The 23,341-nt window shown below is 37.5% G+C and overlaps 1 protein-coding gene across 1 annotated transcript in view; it reads right to left on the bottom strand.

Moving 5' to 3' along the window:
- The window catches only part of CNTN6 (contactin 6), a 307,019-nt gene that overhangs the window by 170,733 nt on the left and 112,945 nt on the right, over positions 1-23,341 (bottom strand). Inside the window, exon 3 of the mRNA XM_028844371.2 lies at positions 4,268-4,394. Coding sequence (XP_028700204.1) covers positions 4,268-4,394 — 127 coding nt within the window. The remainder of the gene's footprint in view (positions 1-4,267; positions 4,395-23,341) is intronic.

The following is a 23,341-nucleotide window of genomic DNA, read 5'->3' as shown; positions in this document are numbered from 1 at the left end:
CAAAAACAAAAACAAAAAAGAATAATGGTTGTGGGCTGTGTTTTTTGGCTGTCTTTCTGTAATGTGTGTGTGTTTTTGTGTGTGTGTGCGCGCGCGCATGTGCGGGCTTGTGCGTGTTGGTGTTTTTCAAAATTAGGCTTTGCTTTAGAATTACATGGTATGTTTGTTGAAAGTATGTGTTTCTTTTCTGAGTTTCATTTATTTTTAATTGATAAATAATGGTGGCACATATTTATAGGGAATAATGTGATGTTTTCATACATGTACACATTTTGTAATGATCAAATCAGAGTAATGAGCATATTCATTACCTCAAAAATCTATCATTTGTCTGTGGTGACAGCATTCAAAATCTTCTCTTCCAGCTATTTTGAAATATACAATACATTATCACTAACTATAGTCCCTCTATTGTGCAAACAAATCCCAGAACTTATTCCTCCTGTCTAAAGATCACTTTGCACCCTTTGATCCAGGTGTCTCCTTTCCCTTCCTGCCCCTCCCTGACTCAGCCTCTGGTAACCTCCATTCTACACTCTACTTCTATGAGTTGATTCTATGAAATCGACATTTTTTAGATTCCACATATGAGTGAGATCAGATGATATTTGTCTCTCTCTGCCTGGCTTATTCCTGAGCCCATCCCCAGACCTCTGACAGAGAACACCAAAATCTAAATTTTAAGTTTCTCTGGGTGATTGTGATGTACACTGAATTTGAGTCTGTCACCCCTGTGGAAAGAATCCTAGTCCTAGCTTTAACATTCCCTTGCTGCATATACTTGAACAAGCCCTCTAATTTCTCCAGAAGTCATTTCACAAATTATACAATGTGTGCAATAATGCATATTCTGCTTATCTCACAGGATTGTTAAAAGGACCAAGTTGGGGGAAATGAATAAAAAGAATAGAAGGGCAGAGTGACCACATTTACAGTTTTCTTTCTTAGAGGCCTAGAGCTTCTCCAGACTTAAGGTTATGTTCATGACTAGGGTAGAGTAGACTAAATTACACCTCTGGTGACGAGGTAGAGAGGATTGTCAGAAGTCCTTTTTTCTGATAGAGAGTATATCCGGTTTAGAAATAATTTATGTGCATGTTATTTCACTTTTCCAAATGAAATACATATTCTGAGATAGAACTAAGTTCATTGCTACATGATTTTGCTAGATTTTCCAGGTATAAGCAATCCTTCCAAAGCACCATCTTTGGGTAACCCATTTCTCTTCCCTTTGCACGGCTTCAGGGCTGGACTTCATATTCTCAGGTGTTATGTGATCTTTGAAAGAGTAAAGGAGGCGGGGGCGGTGGCTCAAGCCTGTAATCCCAGCACTTTGGGAGGCCGAGACAGGTGGATCATGAGGTCAGGAGATCGAGACCATCCTGGCTAACACGGTGAAACCCTGTCTCTACTAAAAAATACAAAAAACTAGCCAGGTGAGGTGGCGGGCACCTGTAGTCCCAGCTACTCGGGAGGCTAAGACAGGAGAATGGCGTGAATCCGGGAGGCAGAGCTTGCAGTGAGCTGAGATCTGGCCACTGCACTCCAGCCTGGGCTACAGAGCCAGACTCCGTCCCAAAAAAAAAAAAAAAGAAAAAAAAAGAAAGAGTAAAGGATAATCCTTTTTCATGGGAAAGCTTAAGCTATTTCAAAAAGTTTGCTTTTCATATTGCTTATTTTCCCTGAGATTTCATTTGCTGTATGGAATTTACTAAAAGAAAGAAAACACATCTTAAAAATCAAACCCAGCCTCATTTTACGAATAAGGAAGATGATGCCATGGGAGAAAAATGATTATTCCAAAGTCACCAAGAGATTGATAGAGCTGTGACTAGAAATGATAACTCGAAGTCAAGGATTCTTTTATGTTGCTTTACACTATACCCAAGTAACCTCAAATAATGTTAGAATCTGTGAATTTTAAAGGCTTTCCTTCTAAGACCCACACATGCACACACACACACAATCTAAGGTGAATATAGTTGTGAGGCTTTTTAGAAAATAAAATTTAAGTTAGAAAGGGTCATATTAAAACTAAAATTTTACATTTTGTTGCTAATGCACATTATCTGATATACCTCTGTCCTTTGCTTTATTGGGTCTGAGTCTGACATTTAAGCATTAAAATCTTAATTCTTTCCTCACTCTCTTTCCACAGTTTCTTGCCTATGAGTAAGGGGAACAACAGACCCTGGGGTCTGCTGGAGGATGGAGGATGGGAGGAGAGAGAGGATCAGGAAAAATAACTAATAAGCACCAGGGTTAGTGCCTGGATGATGAAATAATTTGTACAACAAACCCCCATGTCAAAGATTTATCTATAAAACAAACCTGCATATGTACCCCTGAACTTAAAAGTTAAAAAATAAAGAAATGAGCCAAACCAGGTTATGGGGGCTGGAAATAAGTACCTAAGTTACTTGTCTTTAGCCTTTTAGCTTAGAAGTGTCTTAGAAATAAAAGCCATTTAACAACATTGAAAAATGTCGTCTTCATTCTGTGTATTTTTTCACAGATAAAACTAATTAGCAAATTATCTTGAGAACCTATTTTATATCCTTCTACCTGTTAAAAGCCAATAGATATTTTATATAAATATGTAATTTATTTATTTATGTGTCCATCTTATATTCAGCAAACTTTCACAAAAAGGTGTAGGAATTCTTATATTCTTTCTCTCCTAACCCCTAGGATCAACCTAATTAGCTCTCAAACATAAAATTACTACTTTAAGTATTAGGTGATCTCAATAAATGTATTAAGCAAATTTTCATATATTTAACCATATATTAAACTAATAAGACAGCTCATCATTTAAGAAAAACTAACAAATCAACGAACTCTGAACTGAGTGTCCTGAACTTGTAACGTGAAGGATCTTCTCCCAACAGATGAGTTTCGTTGGTTTGGGTATGATAAAGACAAGGAAGCTTTAGTATGTGGAATGAGAAGACATGGTTCTTCAGTTCCTTTGTTGTAAAAAGAAGATGCTGAAGTTAGCTCAAAAAAATACAAGATAAGGTAGAACTGCCTTTAGCTTTGAAGTCATTTAGCTAATTAAGTGCATTTAAGTCATTTAATTAATTAATCGAGACAATTTTAGGATCTAAATAATTATACACATCAACAGTGTATTTTTACTGCAAAATAAAATTAGGCTAAACCAGCTTATTTTGCCAAAATGAACTGAAATTGTCACTTTTTGTGTGTGTCATTTCAACTTTACATCTAAAAAACAAGACTTAAAAAAATGCTTTTAAATCTCAAAGCTACAAAAGTTTAATAAGTATTTTCTTTTCCTGTATTAACACTACATATGAAGTTTTTACCAACTATCTTTATTATTTACCTATGTATATTTATGTATGCATATATTTTTAAATTTGTAAATTCCACCCACAATATGAATCAAATTCTGCCTTTGCTGCAACTTTGTAAATAAGAACAAAAACTTACTGACCCTTTCTCCCTATAATTCCACAAATAATATGTGAGAAACAAATATAGGTTTTTTTCCTTATTTGCCAAGAGTAAAAATTCCCTTTCTGCCTTAGAGGGTACATAGCTGTCTTCAACATATTTTTCTAAAATCAGTATTTTTGGGCCACCAGTGAAGTCACATAATTTTATCTGATGAAATAAATCTAGATATCCATCTTGATTCATTCTTTATAGAACATTTTCATAATCATTGTATATGTAGCAACTGAGGCTGCAGTTCCACATTGAGGTAGGGGTGGGAAATGCAAAATAAGCTTACATTTTAGTCTTTCAAATTGAGGAAACAAATCTTTCTTTCCTTTCTCTTCATTTTTTTTCTTTCTTTTTATCTTTCTTTTCTCCCTGCCTTCCTGTGTTACTTGCTTCCTGTCTTTCTCCCCTATCTCTCCCCTTTCTCTCTTTCTCTCTCTCTCTCTCTCTCTCTCTCTCTCAATTCTGACCACAATATGGCAATGCATGGCACCAATTTCAAGAATAAATGTTCTAAGCAGACCTAATTAGTAAGACAGAGACATAATTACGGTTACCTGGAGCTGATGGGTAGGCGCTTAATTATTGCCTAGAAAGTGGCATGAGGGAACACCCTGGGGTACTGGAAATGCCTATATCTTTATCTGAGTGATTGTCACATGGCTGCATAACCATAGAGAAATTTCTTGAGCTGTACACTACAAATTAGGACATTTTATAAAACATTTTATTTTGTGTATGTTTTGGTTCAGTGACAAAGAATAAAATAGTGTCATGCCCAGAGGTAGGATTTTACCTATAATGAGGTGAAGGGTAACCATTAGCAGCGCATTTCAGGATGACCTCAGATTTTGATAAATCCAAAGGAAAAATGACATCATGTGGCTCCTGAGTAAAAATAGGACGGCTTAAAAGCCCATCGCCTGGGAAAAGAAAAGAAAAAAATCACATGAAAAAAAAAAATGGCCCTGTTTTGAATGCAAGTCTATATTAAATATAAATTCAATATACATATTTAAAATGATTTTATTTTAAAACAATCTCAAATTTACAGAAAATATTATAAAAATGGACAAAGAATTTTTTTCTCTTGTAAACCAGTCCCCTATTACCCTAATAAATTAGTTTATATTTCCAACAAACAAGGGGCATAACACCCCCAAAACCAGCAATAACAAGAAATTAAGATTGATTCAGCACTAAACATCTAATCTTCAGGTCCCATTCTCCATTTTTTCTAATAAAATACTTTTTTTGTTGTTTTGTTTTTATTGTAGAGACAGTGTCTCACTCTGTCACCCAAGCAAAAGTGCAGTAGTGTGATCATAGCTCACTGCAGTCTCTAACTCCCGGACTCAAGTGATCTTCCCATCTCAGCCTCCCAAGTAGTTAGAACCACAGGTGCCTGCCACCATGCCTGGCTATACGGAGTCACCTCGTGTTGTCCAAGCTGGTCTCAAACTCCTGACCTCAAGCCATTGTCCTACCTTAGCCTCCCAAAGTGCTGGGATTACAGGCTTAAGCCACTGTGTCTGGCTCCCAATAAAATCTTTTAAACCAAAAGAATCCAGTTGATAATTTTTTAAAAATTATTTATTTATTTATTTATTTATTTTTAGACAGATTGTTATTCTGTTATACAGACTAAAGTTCAGTAGCACAATCACAGCAGCCTCAACCTCCTGGGCTCAGGTGAACCTTCCACCTAGGCTTCCTGGGTTAATTTTTGCCACCATTCCAGTTTAATTTTTGTTTTTTTGTAGAGATGGTATTTTACCATGTTGCCAGTCTGGTCTTCAAATTCTGGGCTCAAGCATTCTATTCACCTCGGCCTCCCAGTGTGCTGGGATTACAGGTATGACCCACCATGCCTGGACTCTCTTAATTATGTCTCTTTAGTCTATTTCTATCTGAAACAATTCCCCAGTCTTTCCTTGATTTCCCTGACTTTAACACCTTAGATCACAAGGTGGTTATTTGGTAAAGTTTCACCTAATTTGGGCTTGTCTGAATAGTCAGGTATCAACAGCAAGTCACAGACTCTTCCCTGTAGGGGTAGGAGCTATATGCCAAGGGCACATATAATAAAAGGGTCTGTAAAGATGTTTAAAAATAATCATAAAAGTAGTAAAAATTGGCATTAAAATATCACTATAAAAAAGACTTCTTCCAGCCAGCAAGTACACTGATCCCATTGTCTTGCCCTCTCTTCCTCTAGCCCCTCCTCCTTTACTGGATACACCAGTGGAGGTAATAAAACACTTTCGTTATAATTTGATTCAGGATGCTGTGCTCTTTATGTTGCATTCTGTCAGGTAGAAGGTTAAGACTTCTATTTGTCCCATTGCTCTTGAAGTTAAATAATCTTTTGACTAAGGTGGTGCCAGTCAAACTTCTCCAGTATAAAAGTATTTTTTTTTTCTTTGTAATTAGTGTTTTGTGGCTAGGGACTTTAGACGATGCAAATATGCCTCATTGGACATTTAAACTTTTTATTCATATATTTCTATGAGGATGACCTGCTTTATCGGTGTGAATTCAAGCTTTCTTATTTTGGTCAATGAGTTATAATACATTTGCTATTTCTTCAGTGCTTTCAAATGGCCTGCCCTTTGGCGTATACTTATCATTCTTTGAATTTTTCCTATCTGATACAAGAAAGAGTTCCAGGATTATCTTGTATTTCACGTGCTCTGCCAGCACAGTAGCCTTTGTTGTTGTTGTTGTTGTTAAAAACAAAAACAAAACAAAAAAAACCTGGTTTCCTTTATTTGAGATTGGTATTTAGAAACCATTATGAGAATGCTCAATGTACTCATTTTTATTGAGCTGCTCTTGCCCTGAGCCTTTCAGCAGATTTGTGTGTGCATAGATTTTATATGTGTGTGTGTTGTGTTCATTTATGGTGATTTATAGTTTTCCTTTATTTATATTTGCAACTCCCATTTAGACTGTGAGAAATCCGGTGCCCATTGTCTTTGACATATTTATGCATTTGCTCAATTCTCCTATATGTGACTAGTCTCCTATTACTGTCAGCATCCTCTTCTGCCTGCTCAGGTCCTGATGTCCACTCCCAGTTTTACTCCCACACCTGCCCTGACACCACTTGCTGGGCGGTTCATCCCTCCTCACCTCATTCAGATTCTGATCCTGTTTAGGGTGTGCCTCCAGTGTGGATGCCCTCCTTCACCCCACTCACGCTCTAACACTTGGTACACACATATTCCTGAATGGATAGCTTTCTCACATCATTCAGATTGCACGGAAGCTCTCTTCCCCCCAGAAACCACCCTCTTTCTCCTCGGCTCCAACACCAGACTCCAGGCTTCTGCCTTCAGCACCCTTCCCTAACAATGGAACCCTCCTCCCCCTCCTCAGGCTCGGATACCCTCTGCCAGGCCACCCCACCACAGGCATAGACCTTACTTGGTCTCACCTTACTTGGGCTCTGCCACTCACACCAAGTCACCACTGCCCTAACCCCTGTCCTGCATGGATGCCTCTCTCACCCCACTCAGGTTCCAGCATCTCAGACTGGGCTGCTGTGGCTCTGCTCTCCCACATGCACATGGATGCCTACCTCACTCAGCTCCAATTCATGGCATTTGGACTAAATTGCTATGAAAGAAAGGGAAGGGGAAGAGGAGGAGGAAGAGCTTAGTACTCACATGTAAGGTGAAATTCTGTGGTTTTTATTTTTTAATATCCTGAAAGAAACCAAAATATTTCTTCCCCAAATTTTGAGGATTCTTGAGTTAAAGGTACTGAAAAGGCAGGAGAACACCCGGCCTCAGCCTCTGTTTGCTTGATGGCAGGACATCCATGTTTCCTTCCTGGAGACAGCACTTGCTATCAGCCCAGAGAAGGCACCAGCAGGCACCAGAGGAATCTGAGAACAGATTTTACTGTCCTCTGACATTTTCCCACCTTTTAAAGGACTAAAACTGTTCTTTCCTTTGCCTTGTTACTATGTAGAATTTATGGCTTTTTGATAAAATGTTATTGAAACATCACCCCAAGCCACTGCCTTGAGAGAAATACTTTTGAATTGAGGTCTCTTGGTATGACGGGTCCAGCATGTGTTAATACATTTTTGCTTTTCTTTTGTTAATTTGATTTTTGTTTGTAGGAGAGTGTCTCAACTAAAAACGTAAAAAGGGAAATAAAAGAAATTATGTTTTCTCCCCTACAGTGCAATGCGCATCGAGCGTAAACCTGATCATGTTAGGACTTAATCTGAAGTCCAGTCTGTAACTCTCATAATTGTACTTGAGTGATATGTGAGGTTGCTTCTCCTGTATTAACCCATAGTCATGTCCTTCTATATCAACCATAGCACCAAAGAACCTCAAAGTTGGTAGATCTTTTACAGACCCTTCAGGTGAGACTTCTTGGTTGGAAACACAATAGAGCTACTGGTTAAGAATGTGTGCTCTGGAATCAATGGGCCTCAGGGGATTTAAGCAATCTTCTGTGTCCTTGTTATTAAAATAGATGCAACGTCTATATCAGATGGTTGTTTTGAGATTTAATAATATATTGTTTATAAAATATGTCACATTGTGCCTCATAATGAGTAGGTATATAGTCATCAAATTATGACAATCATCAGCATCACCATCATCATCCATCATCATTAGTACAGAGAAGGAAATTGAAACCCAGGAAGTTGAATCATCTTTTCCAAATTTACCATCTGTCTTAAGAGAGAGCAAGAGATTAAACTTTAGTTTCCTGATTCCCTCTCTGTTGTTTTCACCATACACTCAGATCTGCTACCATATCATTAGTCTTCTAAAATATTTGCAATTGGGTAAAATAAGCTCTTTTATTAACTTCATCTTAAAATTGTAATTTCGGTACCTCCTATCACTGACATAGAAGTGTAGATAGATAGAGGTTCTAATTCTAGCCTAGTCAGTTACTGGCTCCCCAGGGCTGGACAAGTTACTTTACCACTCTTGTTCTCTGGTTTCCCAGCTGTTAAAGGAGGATGCTATGTCGTATATATTAGTGTTCCTGTAAATGATGATTGAGCAAGTGGATTGAAGATGCTTTACCAGCTTTTCTTACATCAATGCCTAATGAAATGTGCGAGACACTGTGAGTACAAATAACAAACAAACAGAAATTAACAATGCCTGAAAAGAAAAGGAATGTATCCTGACAAAATTACTTAAAGAGTAAAACCAAAAAACAACTGTGGAATAAAAACAGTCTGGTCAGGCTCAGAGAAGGGAGGGAGTCCTTGATTTCCTAATGTTGTCCTCAAACCCTATAGAAATTACTGGTGAAATAACAGCATTCTGAGAATTCTCATTATAACTTCTGAATCTGGAGATAAGCAGATTCGTAGGTACATAGATGGAAAGGTCTTATCTTTTTCTTTTACCTCTTCCTGGCTGAAGAGCAATGAAAAGGACTTCTGGGCAACAACAACAACAACAACAAAAGGTAAAGTGGGGGAAATATGGATAGTAAACTTGACTCTATGTAACCAATTAATAATGTCATGCCCATGCACTCAGGGGTGAAGCCTCTGAAGCCCATTAGAAAAGTACTGCATCTTCCTGTGAAGTATACTGATGTCTCTTCCAACAATAATCTTGCTACAATTCATTAAAAAAATAAATCTTAGGATAGAGAGAAGCACCCAGGTATCCCAAAGAGGCTGAACTTTTCTTGGCTCCATCATTCTCTCAGGCTACAAAACATGGGTACTCACAATATATCCCGTCTCCAAACTGGAGCTAAGAAGGAGAAAAAAAAATGTTCCCAGATATAATAAAAAGAAAGTTCAAAAATATATATTTCCCCATTAAGTAAAAAGTGAATTTTCTGTACACAGTTTCTCAAGCATGAACAATATGAAAAGAAATGGAATAGTAACTATGCAAATATATTGCAGCAATAAAAGAGTAAAACATGGCATGACTGAGACAGGCAAAATACTCAGTCTAGAAGAAAACACAATTCAAGAAAACCTAGGGAATTTCTCAAAAAGGTTTTATGCTATAGAATAAGAACATGAGTTTTTAAAAATAGTATAACAATGTCAATATGAAAAAAATACACAGACAATAGAATCAGATAAATTTGGAGACCGTGAACCTAAGGATGCAAATTGTAACCCAGGCAGCATCAATCAATAACAAATAAATCAATTGGAATAGGCAAGCAACAAAACAAACACCCACTGAAAGTCACATTACTGCTATAATGTTTTGAGATGATTGTAATTATCTCACATAATTTGAAAAAAGCACAGATAATAAAACAATGAGGAGAAGGTAATGGATAAGAAACATAGATAAAGATGATTCAACATAAAGATCCTTGATGTCACTGAGTTACAGAATCAAACACATGTCTCAGTAAATACCATTAAGAAAAGTTACTATAAATGGAAAGAACATGTTCCAGAAATATTTGAAAGAGTGAGTACTCAACACAAAAGCATTTGCTGATTAAGTGACTAATATTTGAAGAACATCAGGAGGAAGCTTCTTTAGGAAGACTGGGCAGAAATAGCAAGCTAATTAAAAGAGTGAAAGGATGGGCACGGTGGCCCATGCTTGTAATCCCTGCACTTTGGGAGATCAAGACAGAAGGATTACTTGAGGCCAGGAGTTTGAGAATGAGCCTGGATACCATAGGGAGACCCTGTCTCTACCAAAAACAAAAAGAAAAGAAAAACTAGCAGTGGTGGGTGCCTGTAGTCCCAGCTACTTGGGAGACGAGGTGGGAGAATCTCTTGAGCTCAGGAATTTGAGGCTGCAGTGAACTATGATCACACTGCTGTACTATGGCCTGGGTGACAGAGCAAGATCCCATCACACACACATACGCACACAGAGTGAAAGAGAAAACTCACAATAAGCTGGGATTTGAAACAGTACCATTTTATACCAGAAAACAAGGAATAAAAGTCTACAAATATTCTGAATGAAAGGGTGACATGAGTATTATCACCAATATATCTTTCAAATGTAATGGCATCTGAGCCGGGCGCGGTGGCTCATGCATGTAATCCCAGCACTTTGGGAGGCAGAGGCGGGTGGATCGCCTGAGGTTAGGAGATTAAGACCAGCCCGGCCAACATAGTGAAACCCCATCTCTACTAAAAATACAAAAAAATATCTGGGCGTGGTGGTGGGCGCCTGTAATCCCAGCTACTAGGGAGGCTGAGGCAGGAGAATCGCTTGAACCTAGGAGCAGAGTTTGCCGTGAGCTGAGATCGCGCTACTGCACTCCAGCCTGGGCAACAAGAGCGAAACTCCATCTCAAACAAACAAACAAACAAACAAACAAACAAACAAAAAAAGGCATCCAACAAATACATTTGAACATTAAAAAAACACTCATGTAAAAAAGCTACTATGAAAAATAACAGATGATTATTCTTTTTTTTTTTTTTTTTTTGAGACGGAGTCTCGCTCTGTCGCCCAGGCTGGAGTGCAGTGGCAGGATCTCAGCTCACTGCAAGCTCCGCCTCCCAGGTTCACGCCATTCTCCTGCCACAGCCTCCCGAGTAGCTGGGACTACAGGCACCCGCCGCCACACCAGGCTAATTTTTTGCATTTTTAGTAGAGACAGGGTTTCACCGTGTTAGCCAGGATGGTCTCGATCTCCTGACCTTGTGATCCTCCCGCCTCAGCCTCCCAAAGTGCTGGGATTACAGGCGTGAGACACCGCGCCCGGCCCAGATGAGTATTCTTAAAGAGCTCACGTAACAATGAAATCATTCAATTAAATATGAATCAATATACAGATATTGAGAATGAAGGAGGAATAATGGGACACACACAGAATACATTCAAACACAAACTTATACTTAAGAACTCTGTTAGTTTTCGTTATAGAACAGAATATAAATGCTACAAGCTCGATAACAAAATAGGAAAATGAGAAGTGAATGAAGGAATATAATTAGAAATGTATGAGCGCTAGTATCATCTTTCATAGCAAAAATTCTATAGATACATACATGTACACATATATACATATAATATTATTGTATTTATACAAACAAAGGCACTCTGACCTCTTTGTATCATCCGTTGTATCTTTTAACCTTAGAGAAATCATTTAAAAAATTTATTTTTGTCTCACATTATTTATTAGAAGTTCAAATTATTCATCATTTTTACTTTGTTTTATTCTATTTTCTTTTACTAAAATAAAATTTAATCTTGATTTTAAAGTAGTGTCTATGGTATGATCTCATTTTTATAAAGTATTTATATTCTTCTTTGCTATTATCTAGACATGAATACAGTGTATCGTCTCCGTATTTATATATAGAGAAAGAAGGCTATAATTTTACCAAATATTAATAATTTTTATTTTTAGAGAAAGTTTTATTGGACATAGGTTTTTTATTTTCTTTGCATAATTTTTCATAGTTTGAATGATTAAAATAAAAATGCATTATATTAAAGAAACATCACATTTTTTAAAAATGAAGAAAAGAGACGGGAAATAAATATGCTGAGATGGTAACTTAATTTTCGATGGTGGGAGTTTGAATGACTTTTTTGCAGATCTCCATAAAATCTTGGGAGGCCAAGACAGGCCAAGACAGGCAGATTGCTTGAGTCCAGGAATTCAAGACCTTATCTCAAAAAAAAAAAAAAAAAAAAAAAAGTTTTATTTGGCAGTAAGACAAGAATGTTGGAATAGGTAGACACTGAAAAATAAATGTTTCTAAGTGATAATTAAATAAAAATTGTACAATATTGTCGAAAATGCATATAGGGTTCTGCCCTACCTTTCTTCTATGGAATTAAAAAGTTAATTGCATTATCTGACTACAATATTAGATCTAACCTACCAGTATCTAAAGTTCATCATTATTCCCTAAATACTGAGAACTTTTTATTCTAATGCAGTCACTTTCTGGCATTTCTGAATGGCCCATGAACCATTTCATGGAGAAATAGCTCTTAAACTATGGAGATCCTTAAAGGCATGTTCAATCTGCTTTAGGCCATTCCTTGGGCCATGGCTGACTGGAGGAGAAGTGAATATGTTCTTCTTGGGCTCTTGTGTTTTTCTCTCCCAAGAATTTAGATATAATATTAAGAGATGCTAGTCTCTGCTGGTTGCTTGAGCAGAGATGAGGATGTTTATAACTCTTATAATATCCATTATCCATAAAACTCACGAAGAGGTAGAGAATACCAGTCTACAGAAAGGCAGATAAGTAGATAGTAGAGAGAGAGGGTGGGGGAACAGAATGATGGAGAGAATGAGTAATTTAGAGGACAGAGACTTTATTCCCTGAATTTTTAGATCTTTGGTTTCATCTAGTGAGATCTGCCTCTAGGTTACATGAACCACTAACTGTATGGTTTCTGTTTCTTACAACTAAAACAACTTTGAGAAAGACAGCTTTAAATAAACCATAGAAAGGGACCGTGTTTTGCTGCTTTTCCTCTCCAGAACTACAAAAGTACAGACAACCAGGGCTTTTAGAGGAAATCATAAGGGGAAACTCACATACATTAGAAAGCCTGTATCTAAAAGAACACAGAACTAAAAGTCATATTATTTTTGGTTCTACCTGAATCACATTGTATGAGCCTGGGCAAATTTCAGGTTTCACTCAGGGATAAGACTAGAGAGCTCCAAGATCATAGCCAGATATAAAGTACATAAGATCTTTCTGTGTTAGAATTTTGTCCCTCCCAATATATTTCCCCAACCCGGCTCCAGGAGCCTCCAGAATATCTTCTACTGCAGAAGTCTAATTTGCACAAATGTTGCAATGTCTTTGAGGATTTTCCATTTGTGTGAGTTGGGGCTATGAGCTGGGACATTGCATATTGGTTAGGCAGCTGATGAAAGGGAGAACCTGGAAGTCAGTGAGTCAGCAGTGGGTCATATTTACACTGAATGGTGGGGAAAGTCCCCCAGGGCATGTGAGGGTCACTGAAAAAGTATTCCTATGCCCAAAAGGAAAGTGCCATTAAAAAGCAAATAAAAACCATCATTCCAGATCAAGGAAGATACCAGGGAAGTAAGAAAATGTTTTATATTTTAATAACTTTAATGGCAATTGTGTTCTGCCTTTTGAACAAGGGACCTCCCATGTTCATTTGTATTGGGGGCTGCAAATAATGTAGTTGAACCTGACTAAAACTTAAAGACATTAAATAATTAGTTCAAAGTCACATCCTTATTAATAGTCCAGAGCTGGCATTCAAATCCAGGTTTGACTCCAAGTCCAGAGTGACACAAATTATACATCCACTTGAGTTCCGCATACTTTCAGTACTATAAAAGCTCCACCCTCCCTGATTTATTTTTCTTCTATTATTAAGCTTCTACTTTAGTTTTTCAGACTCATACTCTTTAACCTGTAGAGCTTAACCTAGACTAAACTCACTTAGTATCTTTCTTGGAATGCAGGTTCTATAAAGAATTAGGCCCCCTTCCCTTGCCCTGCCCTGCCCTGCCCTGCCCTGCCCTGCCTTGCCTTGCCTTGCCTTGCCTTTCCTTGCCTTGCCTTGCCTTCCCTTGCCTTGCCTTCCCTTGCCTTGCCTTGCCTTCCCTTGCCTTGCCTTGCCTTCCCTTGCCTTGCCTTGCCTTGCCTTCCCTTGCCTTGCCTTGCCTTCCCTTGCCTTGCCTTGCCTTCCCTTGCCTTGCCTTGCCTTCCCTTGCCTTGCCTTGCCTTCCCTTGCCTTGCCTTGTCTTCCCTTGCCTTGCCTTGCCTTCCCTTGCCTTGCCTTCCCTTGCCTTGCCTTGCCTTCCCTTGCCTTGCCTTGCCTTCCCTTGCCTTGCCTTGCCTTGCCTTCCCTTGCCTTGCCTTGCCTTGCCTTCCCTTGGCTTGCCTTGCCTTCCCTTGCCTTGCCTTGCCTTGCCTTGCCTTGCCTTGCCTTGCCTTGCCTTGCCTTCCCTTGCCTTGCCTTGCCTTCCCTTGCCTTCCCTTGCCTTCCCTTGCCTTCCCTTGCCCTCCCTTCCCCTCCCTTCCCTTCCCTTCCCTTCCCTTCCCTTCCCTTCCCTTCCCTTCCCTTCCCTTCCCTCCTTCCTCCTCCCCTTACCACATGTATGTATCTTTTATCAATTTTCTTTACACTTCCAGTCAAGTCACAAAATTTTAAAATAGAAAGAATACTTAGAGAAATGTTTGCCTAATTTACAGAAACAACAACAACAACAACAACAACAAAGAGAAAAAGTAATTCTAGAGGGGTCAAGTGTCCTATTTAAGAACTAGAGGCAGACCGGAGTTTTAAATCAGAAGACCAAGCTCTGAACTGAGATCCCACTACCTGTTGATGTTTAGCTTTTGAAGGGTTTTATGTAGTGAAGATATGTCAGACTTATTTTACAGGAGAAAGAAAAAAGGAAAAAAGGAAACTTTGTCAGCTATGTTCAAAAATAAAGATGATAAAGCTAGAGTTTTAAAAATAGTTATGAAATTATTATATTAGTGTAAGTAGAGATATACATCTTACTAAGGTGGTGGGAGCAAGAATTGAAAGCAAAGGTAAAAGGTGATTTGCCAATTAACTGAATGTGGGAACATGATTAAAGGAAAAGGAAACAGTAAGGATTGCTCAGAGATTTGTTGTTTTTCAACATAGAGGAATAAAGAAAAGAGGAATGTTTGTCCTAGAAAAAAATACTAATACAGATATAAAGATATTTACGGGCGCTGGAGCTTACAGGTTTAGCTGTCCAACCAACAACCGGAGACACTGATATTGCTCAGTATTAAGGGCTGGCATGGGAGACTGATTTTTGAATTGTTGCTTTTTAAATTGTAATAAAAAGAAATTTTTATTGTAATAATCATTTGATAATAATACTTTCAACAAATGTATTTGGAATTATTTCAAAACTGTATGTCCAAAACAGCTTGAACATCAAGCATCAGTTAGACTCAAGCCATACTTGAAATCAGCACTCATTTCACAAGATGCAAAGCTGGACTGTGTCTATGGACTGGACACTCAGTGGCCTCTTACTCTATAACACTGAAGATGTGAAGAAGAGGAGCTGCACAGTCAGTCACCTGACAGTGGCCATGCTTGTTTTTTCTTACATGCAGTAGACATTTGAGAAGACGATTCTTAATGTGAAGGCAGCTTTTAACATGATGGAGTCATTCTGGTTATATTTATGTTACTCTAGCAGAATGAACTAATGGTATATGCATGGTGTAAAGTTGAAGATCTGCAGTATTTCAGTCCAGTCAGACATCTATGGTGACCTTATGATTTGAGGTTAAGCATTAAACCTGCCTGAAATGTATATGCCATATTGGAAGTGGCATGCAGATCATAAAGTAAATTATAATAAGAAGAGTTCATTAGCATATATTTCACATTCTGTTGATCTCTTTAGGTTAAAGCCAGACCAAAATGAAATTCTACATCATTGCTTATCTAGATATTGCCAGCACACAGTGATAAATCCAACATAAGTAAACTCAACCAACTTTTATTAGCTCTAACCCTGTGTTGAACCTTCTTTATGCACTGACAATGCAAAAATAAATAAGTGGATTACATTCAAGAAGTTGACACTCAAATAAGAGTAATTTGGGAGCATAGTAAGTACCAGGAATAAAGTTAAACTTGTACATGAATTATCTTATTTGGTCCTTTCAAGAACTCTATGAGGCAGATTTTAGTATTTCCATTTCAAAGATGAAGAAAATGAGGTTTAGAGAATGGAAATAACTTGCTCTACATCAAATGGCTAAAGAGCGGTTGGGCTCAATTTTGAATGTGGGCAAACTGACTCCAGAACTCATACTGTAAATCACTATGATATATACTCCAGAAAGGGAAGCCAATAAGAAAACAATTAACAAACTACAATATTACAGGATAAGTGTTACACCAAAAGTATAAAAATAATTTTAAAGGCGCCCAGAGGAGGAAGCAATCAATTCTACCTAGAGGTTTTGGGAAAATGCCAAAAAAAGGCAACATTTGAGCTATGTGTAAAAGAATGAAAATAAGAATGCCATTGAAACAGAAGTTATAGTAAGGAAGTTCTAAGAAGAAGAATAGCTTGAATAAAGATACAAAAATACCTGTCATTCGAAAGAATATAACTACTCTGGAAGGTGGGAGAGTCATGAAATAGAAAGATGGAATGGTAGATTTAGAACAGTTTTGAAAGACCTTAAATGACACGACAGAGGTTTCAATTTTATCTGTAAACAGTTAGAAAACATGGAAGTGTTTTCAGTTTTAAGCAAGATTCTGATATGTTTAGATCTATGACTCACAGGAGGAAGGGTGGGGAAAGAGAAACCACAGATCAAGGAGATTATTTATCAAACGTTTGAAAACACTGAGATAATTGGGCATTGTCGGTAGGAATAAAGAGAACAAGAATGATGTGAGAACTATTTTGAAGGATGTAGGCACAATACCAACAAAATATTATAATGATTTGATGTGAGGAAAGAGGTAAAGACAGCATTAAAGACTACTCTGAGTTAGCTATTAGGGTTGAATGCAAGAATGCATGTATGTTGAAGTCCTTAGCTGTTAAAGGAAGAAAGAGAAGAGAAAGATGAGGAGCAGTGAGAATGAAAAAAGATGAGTAAGGAGATATAAAGTTAATTTATTTTTTATTCATTTACTGAACAATCATTTATTTGTGGGATTACTATGTGCAAGAACCATCTTAGAGCCTGAAAATACAGCAATGAACAAAACAGATAACTTTGAGTCTGTGACAGAGCTTGTATTCTAATTGAGGGAGGCATAAGATAAATGAACAAATAAACAGATGGCATAAGAGATAGTTGTGAGTGCTATGGAGAAAGATAAAGGGTAAGGGAGCTAGAAATGCTGAAGTGAGGTGTTAGTTTATAAAAGGCAGTGAAGGAAGGCATCACTGGTCTGGTGACATCTGAACAGAGATCTAAGGAAAAGTGGATAATAAAACATGCACAGAGAAAAATTTCTAGGCAGAGGAACAGCAAGTGTCAAACCCCTGAGGCTGAAAGCATGGCTATCATTTAAGCGAAAATAATGGTGACTGGGACCAAAGTATTTGTGGTAGAGATGTATAATAATTGGATTCTAGATTTCTTTTTGTATATTCAAGCAATGAGATTTGTAATATGTTGGAGAAAAATTTGGAAATCATGAGCGAGTATAAGGTATTCAACCTAAGGAGATGGAGGGATAGGTTTTCCATTTTCTGGGGAGAGAAAACACTCATGTAGAACAGTTTGCTTGTGCTGGGGATTGGGAGGAGGATCAAGAGTTTGGTTTTATAAATGTTGAGTTTGAGGTTTCTGTTAGACATTCTACTAAAATATCTAAGGTGGCATCCAATAGATGAATCTGGAGTTCTGGAGATAATTATCAACTGAAGGTATATGCATTTGAAGGTCATTGGATTGAGTGTATACAAAGCAAAACAAACAAACAAAAGACCCCAAACTCATCCTAAAGACACAGAACAACTAAAGATCACACTGGTGAGGAGGAACCAGTAAAGGGACTGAGGAACAATAGCCAGTGTTGTAGGAGTGTCCTATGAGAGTGATGGACTAGAATCTAAAATTAAAGAAGCTGAATGGTCAGCTTTGACAAATAGGGAATATAGGTAAATAAGATGAGGGAAAAACATACCACTGCATTTAGCAATGTGAAAGAAGTTACTAAGGACCTAGCAAGAGTTGCTGAGTGGAGTGTACATCCTGAATGGAGTTAGGATATGGAGTGTGTGAAGAGAGGAATTGAAGACAATGAATTTGATTTAAAAAATTTCTATGAAGTTTCTCATAAAAGGGTCTAGAGAAATAGGCTTATACTACAGAAAGACATGGGATCAATGGTGCATTTGGTTGAGATAGGATACTGCATTATATTGACATGATTCTGGGCATGACTCAGTTGCATGAGAACATGATGATACAGGAGAGAGAGAGGACAATACCTTGAGTGACACCTTGGAGGTGATAGGGAGGCATTGAGTTCACAATGTAGAGGTTGGCCTTAGAAAGAAAGCTTCCATCCACAGTAACAGGAAGGAAGGCAGAGTAAGTGGAGACAGATGGAAAATACACTGATGCGTGTAGGGTGGAAAGCAAATTAAAATTATCTTCTGATTTTTTTTCTTATTTCCTTGGGAAGTAGGAAGATCATCAGCTGAGACAGATGATAGGAGAGCAAGTATGGGAGGTTTAAGAGGGATGTATGTGTGAAATGATCTTCAGGAGAATGAGAAAGTATTTGGACTAGAGATATGTGATAGGACATATCAGGAAAACTTGTGAAAATTTCAATATGGACATGGAAAGATTGCAGAGTACCCTGCCTAGTTCACTTTTTATAAGATTAACCCTGCCTTTCAATGACTCTTAACAACTTTACAACAATATAAAGATGAGAAAACTATTAAGAATGCAAATAGTTTTGGGTCATTGAAATGCAAATAAACAGTGTCCAATGAAATGCCGTGATTATTTTTTCCATTTTTATCTAATGGATAAGCCAAACTATTTGCTTGTTTGCTTTTGTAACAGTTTTCTTAAAATATAATTCACATGCCATCCACTTTACCCATGGTAAGCCTGTTCTGAATCTATTTATACATTTATTTTAGCATTCCTTATCACCTACACATGTGTGGTACTTTGGATTCTTCTTTGAACAAGTTGCAACATTTTACTGGTCCCTTCATTAATCAGTGAGTTAAACAAAATCTTTCGTGTGTTCATTTACATTTGTTTGAGACTGATGACTTTGCCATTTTAAAAACAATCATACAACATGTTAAATTTGGATTTTGTGGGGGACTTGTAGATGTAGATAGGCAGCTACAAGCAGGAGTCTGGTTGGGGAAACAGACCGAATTTGATGGCATTGCTTTGTAAAAGGCAGTAACAGCATGGAATTGAATAAAAAGAAAGCTAAGGATGAAAACCAAAGACCGTCAACATTTAGGGAATTGACAAAAGAAAGAAAACAGCCAAATGTTCTGAGGAAGATCTGCAGGAAAAGTTGAGACTGTTTTGCCAGAACACCATTGTACAATTTTTCTATTGTTGCCTTAACAAATTACCTCAAACTCAATGGTGTAAAACAACACAATTTTACTATCTTATAGTTTTGTAGGTTTGAATTCCAAAATGGTTCTCACTGAACTCCAATCAAGGTGTCATCAGGGCTGAATTTCCTAGAGGCTCTGGAGTGAAATCCGTTTCCTTGCCTTATATGACTTCTAGAGGTTGCCCACATTCATCGGCTTGTGGACACCTTTCTCTATGTTTAAAATCAGGAACAGCATGTTGAGTCCTTCTCACATTAAATTACTCAACTATTCCTCCATGGTCATATTTTCCTCTGGTCCTTTTTCTCCCTCCCTCTTCTACTTCAAAGGCCTCCCCAGCTAATCCAAAATAATCTCTTTATATTAGCAACCTTAATTCCATCTTCAACCTTAATTTCCCTTTGTGTTGTAATCTCACAGGTTCACATTTTCCAGGGATTAGAATATTGACATCTTGGGGGCCAGTATTCTGCCTACCCTATCCATCATATGGGAGGCCAAAACAGGAGAGTTTTTAACAAGGAGGATATAGTTAAGAGTTATATTGGTTACATATGTTAAGAGTTATATATGTTAGAGAGTGATAGTGAAAAACAAGAGCAACAGCAATAAGGCACTAATGTTGATCATCAGAAAGTCTCTTGTTTCTTATTTGGGAGAAATTTCACTCTCAAATCAAGATGAACTGAGACATAAAGGCTAAGCTTGAGATAAACTGAGGACTGAAATAAAACTACGGAATGGTATACAAGTTACTCTATAAAGAAGACAGACAGCAAAGAGAAGTGAGCGATGAGCAGAAACAACAGTAGGACCTAGAGAAATTGTTTGTATTTATGTATTTCAGTTTTGATTATTTATCTTTTTAAGATGAAAGAGAGAAGCCTATTTGTACATTGATGCTGAGGGACCAACTAAGCAGGAAACTCTGATTCTTTCTTTTGAACTTCTGGGTATTTGACCCTATTACTTTCCCAATTTTAGAACACTTCAACATTAACCTTTGAAAAATAACAGCATACTGTCAAGTACACAAAACAACTAAAAGCGCTTTTAAAAAATGTCCCAGAGTAAAGATGCTAGAAACTCTGTAAAACCTATTATTATCATTGAGATATTACAGTGTGGCCCATTGGTTCCTCTTTGAGATAAGATTGTGTCTCTCTGAATTGTCACTGGCTCTGTATATATATACTAATAACAGAAACATTTGGAAAAAGTAAATACAGTCATGAGTGGCTTAACAATGGAAATGCATTCTGAGAAATGTGTCATTAGGCAATTTTGTCATTGTGGGAACATCACAGAGTGCACTTACACAAACCTAGACAGTATAGCCTGCTACACACCTAGGCTGTATGGTACACAGCCTATTGCTTCTAGGCTACAAACCTGCACAGCCAGCATGTTACTGTACTGAGCACTGTAGACAGCTGCAACACAGTGGGAAGTATTTGTGTATCTAAACATATCTATACATAGAAAAGGTATTATAATCCTAAGGAACCACCATCTTATGGGGGGAGTCAGTCATTGACCAAAATGTCATTATGCAGTGCATGACTGCAAATAACTGACGAGAATACTCTAAAAAAAATCTGGAATGGCAAACATACATATGCACCCCTAGCGTGCATTATTTGATGATAACAGACATAATTTTGCCATGATGGTTTCACTGCTAAGCATACCAATCCATCAACCCTGCTTCATGTTTATTGTCAACATAAATATCTTAATGAAATCAATGCATTTGGGTTAAATGTCTCCCAAGTGGCCTCCTTTGGAAAGCTAAGACCTTACCTCATTCTCAAGTATATCATCAATGGCTTTCTGCCTTCTTAAGTTGAATTCTATCCCTCATTCCTGTCACGTACTTCTCCTGCCCCATGTGCCATGCAAAAATGCCACCAAATTTGTCAGAAAAGATTTGCCCTTTGTGAAACTAGCTTGATTAAGTTTTATCAGCTCATATCTCTCTGGATGTTTGGTAACCTCATTTCTTATTACTGTCTCAGGGATCTTGCCTACAGCCAAGGGCAAATCTGCTCATTTATAATTTCCTGGTTCTTTACGAGCTCTTTTCTCGCAGATGGGAGCAGGTATTTTTGTTTTTGTTTAGCCTCTGTCTGTAACTGTGGGACAGTTTTGCTACTGTTGCTCTCATTTTTCTTTAAAACTAACATATTTAGAAATACATTGATATTTTTTCAGTGGAACACAATGAAAGCATCTCATAAATTAAAATTATGGGCTGATAAAACCTCTTACATATTTCCTGTACTTGGTAAAGTTATCTTTCTTATCAAGAAATGCTCCTTACCATGCTGAGAGTGCATGATCAGTTATTCTCCCTATTACTCTCTTGCTACATCAGTTTAAACTTCATAAACACCATAATTATACTAGACTGAATTCAAATATGAAATAAGAAAATGAAATAGCATCCCGTTCTTCATTATGCTATATTATCTTCCTCTCGATATAAACATAAAATGACAGGGAGAGTTTATGGAGATGACGAACATGAGGAAGTTCATTTTTTTTTTTTCAGACTCACACTCAACATTTTTGTTTTCTTTTATGAACAGGAAAACTGGTTCATTCCCTGTGTGAGAAAAGCCCTTGACATTTACTGTTTATTCCTTCAAGGTTCAGCTGGTTCTGAATTTGGGTTCCTGTCTTTCTTCAGTGTTTGAACACAAATAGTTTCCCTGAGTTGTTACATTGACTTTGTAAAAAAAAATTTTTTTTTTAATTTTTCGTGAGACAGAGTCTCGCTCTATCGCCCAGGCTGGAGTGCAGTGACTGAGATCTCAGCTCACTGCAAGCTCCGCCTCCCGGGTTCACGCCATTCTCCTGCCTCAGTCTACTGAGCAGCTGGGACTACAGGCGCCCGCCACCACGCCAGGCTCATTTCTTGTACTTTTTAGTAAAGACGGGGTTTCACCGTGTTAGCCAGGATGGTCTAGATCTCCTGACCTCGTGATCTGCCCGCCTCAGCCACCCAAAGTGCTGGGATTACAAGCATGAACCGCTGTGCCCGGCTCAAACATTTTACAGCTGAGCGTGCATCACGCTTTTCCTTCTCCTCATGCCTAGTCATGCACTCTTTCTTTGTGTTCTTTATCAACATGTTTCTATGTTTTTCACCATAGGGGAACAGTTAGACAACAGAAATATGTGACACTTCCCAGTGCCATGAACTGGCAAGAAAATGCAGGAAAAAGTTTTATTTACTCAACTAGCATTTTTTAAAGATTAAGATTATTGTTTTATGCCATTATAAATGTAATGGATGCTTATTATGGAATATTTGCAAGACTTGGAAAAATGAAGAAAAAATACCCAATTTTTACATTGCAAAATAATTGCTGTTAGGATATTTGCACCCATAATTCCAGGATTTTTTGTCTATACTATCCCATCAATTTTTAATCTCTGCTGTTATTCGTTTAACAGTATAACACAGAGATTTCTCTGCTATTCCTTGTGAATTTTTATTTTTAATGGAATAATATGTTTCAGAAGGTTCCTAACAATCCATCACATGACTGATAAGTCTAAATGAAATGAAAATGTTTGTGTGGCTCCATATTTCTGTTTTCCGTTATAAATAATGCAATAATAAATGTTTTTCCTAAATTTAGAGTTTAGAATTACTTTCTTAGCAAAATTTTCCAGAAGTAGAATTACTGGATTTAAGGGAATTGATGATGGGGATTTTCTAATTTTATCTAATTGAATCTTGAAAGGTTCAGGGAGTGTTTTTCAGTGCAAATGATAATTAAGCTGGGATATGAAAAATGAGGATGATGATGATATTTTTGTC

The sequence above is a fragment of the Macaca mulatta genome, chromosome 2 (genome assembly GCF_049350105.2).
Source record: "Macaca mulatta isolate MMU2019108-1 chromosome 2, T2T-MMU8v2.0, whole genome shotgun sequence".
Lineage (NCBI taxonomy): Eukaryota > Metazoa > Chordata > Mammalia > Primates > Cercopithecidae > Macaca > Macaca mulatta.
This window is presented reverse-complemented; position numbering and strand designations above follow the sequence as displayed.